This window comes from Palaemon carinicauda, chromosome 12 (genome assembly GCF_036898095.1).
Source record: "Palaemon carinicauda isolate YSFRI2023 chromosome 12, ASM3689809v2, whole genome shotgun sequence".
NCBI lineage: Eukaryota > Metazoa > Arthropoda > Malacostraca > Decapoda > Palaemonidae > Palaemon > Palaemon carinicauda.
In genome coordinates, this window is record NC_090736.1 from 142,043,203 (window position 1) to 142,048,202 (window position 5,000).

Consider the following 5,000-nt stretch of genomic DNA (forward strand, 5'->3'; position numbering starts at 1 on the left):
TTACAGGAATGAACGTAGGTGTGTTAGAGACAAGAGGGTAGAAGAGGACGATAAATAAAAGGTAAATGAATTTTGATCAGTAAAGTCATACTCAAAGAAAATAGTTGTAAAATTAATTTTTAAAAATAAAAGTTGAAAATGGAAAGTCTGTTTTTTTCTTAACAATTAAATATATCAATGTTGCATACACACATTTGCGCGTGCAAAAGCACACATGCATATACAGTATATATATATATATATATATATATATATATATATATATATATATATATATATGCACGCATATACTGTAAAAGTATACATATGTATATATAGAAATTAAAATATATAAAATATATACTAAACTTCTTTATATAATATTACTTTACCTTAAGGGACCACAGTTGACACGTGATGAATTGAGAGGGATTTCTGTAAAGAAATTTAGATGAATTAGTTTCATTAGATCAACAATAAAATTACTCATATTTATAATCACAACGAATACAGAGAATACTCTAAAAGCTATACTGTATCTAGGGAGTGAATCTGAGAGAGAGAGAGAGAGAGAGAGAGAGAGAGAGAGAGAGAGAATTCAATTGCAAACCGCTTATGAGCCTATATATATACATATATGTATATATATATATATATATATATATACATATATATACATATATATATATATATATATATATGTTTTTATATAAACTATATATATATATATATATATATATATATATATGCCTATTGTATATATTTTATATATACATATATACATATATATTATTTTCTGTCACGCTGAACGGCAACTACTTGGAAAACAACAATCTCCCACTATTTCCCCAAAACTATCGTGTTGTAGCTAGGAAAAGGGAAGGGGTGGGAAGGGTTGAATCTGTGTGTATGTGTATCTGAATATATATATATATATATATATATGTATATATATATATATATATGTATATATATATATATATATGTATATATATATATATATATATACTGTATATACATATATATACAAATATAAATATATATATATATATATATATATATATATAAATATATATATATATATATATATATGTATATATGTATATATGATACATAAATAGATGCGTATATATTTATATAAAAGTATGTAAACGTTATCGGTAAAAATTTATCCAGATTACTAATAAAATATCCACGTAAAAGTATATCCATCAAACATACCAGTGTAATAGATTCAAAACAATTCTGAAATAAATTTAACATCAACACAAATGAAAAATCTCTCGCAATTTGAAAATTGTTGCATAAAACTTACGTACAAAAATCTTTTAAAATTCCATGTAGTCTTTGTTGTAAAGAAATAAGATTTTTTTATATTATTTAATTTCAGTAGAAAAGAAAACACTTAATCCAATTCTGAACGAAAATTACACGTTCCACAAAGAGACAGCGGGAGAGAGAATATTAATACAAAATGCCTTTCTTTTTCGAGAGAGAGAGAGAGAGAGAGAGAGAGAGAGAGAGAGAGAGAGAATTAATTTCAAAACTGGAAAATAATCATGAATTTCTTATGGATATATCTGGAGGAACAACCCTACTTATACACGAGAGAGAGAGAGAGAGAGAGAGAGAGAGAGAGAGAGAGAGAGAGAGAGAGAGAGAGAGAGAGAGAGAGAGAGAGCGAGAGAGAGAGAGAGAGAGAGTTCATTTCAAAACTGGAAAATAACCATGAATTTCTCATAGAAATATCTGGGGGAACAACCCTACTTATACACTAGAGAGAGAGAGAGAGAGAGAGAGAGAGAGAGAGAGAGAGAGAGAGAGAAATAAACTGAAAGCGAAATAAAATTCTCAATATTTTGGTAGAAAGTCTGCCACCGGACGTCTGTGGTTTTCAACTCTCCCCAGGAGTCAATCCTTAAAGATTTCCCCGACAGATGAGAGGGGATTGAGGGAGGAGGAGGAGGAGGAGGAGGAGGGAGAGGAGGAGGAGGAGGAAGTATTGGTCCTCCGAGTCGGGTAAATGAAACACCAGTTTCCGGCGAGGAAAAGGAAATTTACGCCTCCTCTCTTTTTCCCTTCCATTGCAAATTCAATTTAGCTTCTTTTCTGGAATCGGTCTGAGATCATGGAGGGGCGAGGGGGGCGGGTGTCGGAGATGATACTGAGAAGGGCGGGGGGGGGGGGGGGAATCTGATAGGAGGATGGGGAGGAGTCTTGAAAGCGGATGAGGAAAATGAGTGAAAAAGGTGGTGGGGGAAATGACAGTGAAAAGGGTGGTGGGAAAAATGACAGTGAAAAGGGTGGTGGGGAAAATGACAGTGAAAAAGGTGGTGGGGAAAATGACGGTGAAAAAGGTCCGAGATCATGGAGGGGAAGGGGGGGGGTTGGTCAAAGATGACACGCAGAAGGGCGGGGTGGGGGGAGGTCTGATAGCAGGATGGGGAGAAGTCTTGAAAGCGGATGGGGAAAATGACAGTGAAAATAGTGGTGGGGAAAATGACAATGAAAAAGGTGGTGGGGAAAATGATAGTGAAAAAGGTCGTGGGGAAAATGTAAGAACAAAAGGTGGTGGGGAAAATGACAGCAAAAAAAGTGGTGGTGAAAATGACAGCGAAAAAGGTGGGTGGGGAAAATGACAGCAAAAAACGTGGTAAAGAAAATGACAGCGAAAAAGGTGGTGGGGAAAATGACAGTGCAAAAGGTGGTGGGGAAAATGACAGCGAAAAAGGTGGTGGGGAAAATGACGGTGAAAAAGGTGGTGGGAAAATGACGGTGAAAAAGGTGGTGGGAAAATGACAGTGAAAAGGGTGGTGGGAAAATGACAGTGAAAAAGGGGGTGGAAGAAATGATAGTGAAAAAGGTGGTGGGAAAATGACAATGAAAAAGGTAAGAGACGACAATTAAAGGAGGTTGTGATAAATGATAATTAAAAGGGGTATGATGAATGACAATTAAAAGGGGTGGGGTAAATGACAATTAAAAGAGGGTGGAGTAAATGAATTGAGGCTGTGGTAAATGATAATTGAAATGGGTGGGTAAATAATAAATTAAAAGTGGTTGGGGTTAAATGATAAATTAAAAAAGGTTTTGGTAAATTATTGTTAAAAGGGGATGGGAAAATGACAATTAAAAGGGGTGGGAAATGACAACAAGAAATGACAATTATAAAGGGATGGGGCAATTGACAATGAAAAAGGTGGTAAAAGGGCAATGAAAAAGAGAGGGGAAATGACAATGAAAAGGGGTCTGGAAACTGGCAATAAATAGGTGGTGGGAAAATTAAAATTAAGAGGGTGTGGGGAAAATGACAAAGGAAAAGGTTATGGGAAAATGACAAAAGGAGGTTGCGAAATGACAATGAAAAAAGGCGGTGGGAAAATGGCAATGAAAAATGTAGAAAATTAAAATTAAAATGCTCTTGGGCAAATGACAATGAAAGAAAGGAGGTAAAAGGATGATGAAAAGGGGGAAAATAACTGAAAAGGGGGGTGAAAAAATGACAATGAAAAGGTGGGAAAATTACAATAAAAAGGTGGTACTGAAAATTACAATAAAAGATGGGAAAATTACAATAAAAAGATGGGAAAATTACAAAAAAAGGTGGTTGGAAAATTACAAAAAAAAATATGGAAAATGACAATTAAAATCGGGATGAGGAAAATGACCATGAAAAAAAGGTGGTAAGGAAAATGACAATAAAAAGGGGATAAGGAAAAGGAAAATAAAAAGGTGGGAAAATTAAAGTAAAAAGGTGGTGGGAAAATTAAAATATGGTGATGGAAAAATTACAATAAAAAAAATGGAAAATGACAATGAAAAAGATGGTGGAAACATAACAATGAAAAGGGCGTGAGGAAAATGATAATAAAAAAGAGCGTGTGGGAAAATCTTTGAAAAGGAAAATGACATTTTAACGTGTCAAGAACACGTCATTGAAGAGAGTGTTGAATACGACCACTGAAATGTAGGGAATCTACAGGTAATCTTTACAATATCTACTGAACTGTTACTGTATCTGTACTGTATAAGTAATTTTAATGGCTTCAGTGAGGAAACCTCCTGACTTCCTCGTAGTTATTGGGCACGCCTGTTAAGACCAGCATATATATATATATATATATATATATATATATATATTTATATAGTAGGTAGTAGGTTGGCCAGGGCACCAGCCACCCGTTGATATACTACCGCTAGAGAGTTATGGGGTCTTTTGACTGGCCAGACAGTACTACATTGGATCCTCCTCTCTGGTTACGGTTCATTTTCCCTTTGCCTACATACACACTGAATAGTCTGGCATATTCTTTACATATTCTCCTCTATCCTCATACACCTGACGACACAGATTACCAAACAATTCTTCATCACCCAAGGGGTTACTGCACTGTAATTGTTCAGTGCCACTTTCCTCTTGGTAAGGGTAGAAGAGACTCTTTAGCTATGGTAAGCAGCTCTTCTAGGAGAAGGACACTCCAAAATCAAACCACTGTTCTCTAGTCTTGGGTAGTGCCATAGCCTCTGTACCATGGCCTTTCACTGTCTTGGGTTAGAGTTCTCTTGCTTGAGGGTACACTCGAGCACACTCTCCTATCTTATTTCTCTTCCTCTTGTTTTGTTAAAGTTTTTATAGTTTATATAGGAGATATTTATTGTTGTTACTCCTCTTAGAATATTTTATTTTCCTTTTTTCCTTTCCGCACTGAGCTATTTTCCCTGTTGGAGCCCCTGGGCTTATAGCATACTGCTTTTCCAACTAGGGTTGTAGCTTAGTAAGTAATAATAATAATAATAATAATAATATATATATATAAATATATATATATATATATATATTTATATATATAGTATATATATACATACATATAAATATATATATATATATATTTATATATTTATATATATATATATATATATATATATATAAATATATATACGTACATATATACGGTATGTATATATATATATATATATATGAATATATATATATATAAATATATATACATATATATATTATA

At 33.7% G+C, this 5,000-nt stretch overlaps 1 protein-coding gene across 1 annotated transcript in view; it reads left to right on the forward strand.

The window, feature by feature from the left end:
* The first annotated feature begins 2,321 nt into the window (after positions 1-2,321).
* The window catches only part of LOC137651092 (putative carbonic anhydrase 2), a 33,385-nt gene continuing 30,706 nt past the window's right edge, over positions 2,322-5,000 (forward strand). The window contains exon 1 of the mRNA XM_068384229.1: positions 2,322-2,601. Coding sequence (XP_068240330.1) covers positions 2,322-2,601 — 280 coding nt within the window. The remainder of the gene's footprint in view (positions 2,602-5,000) is intronic.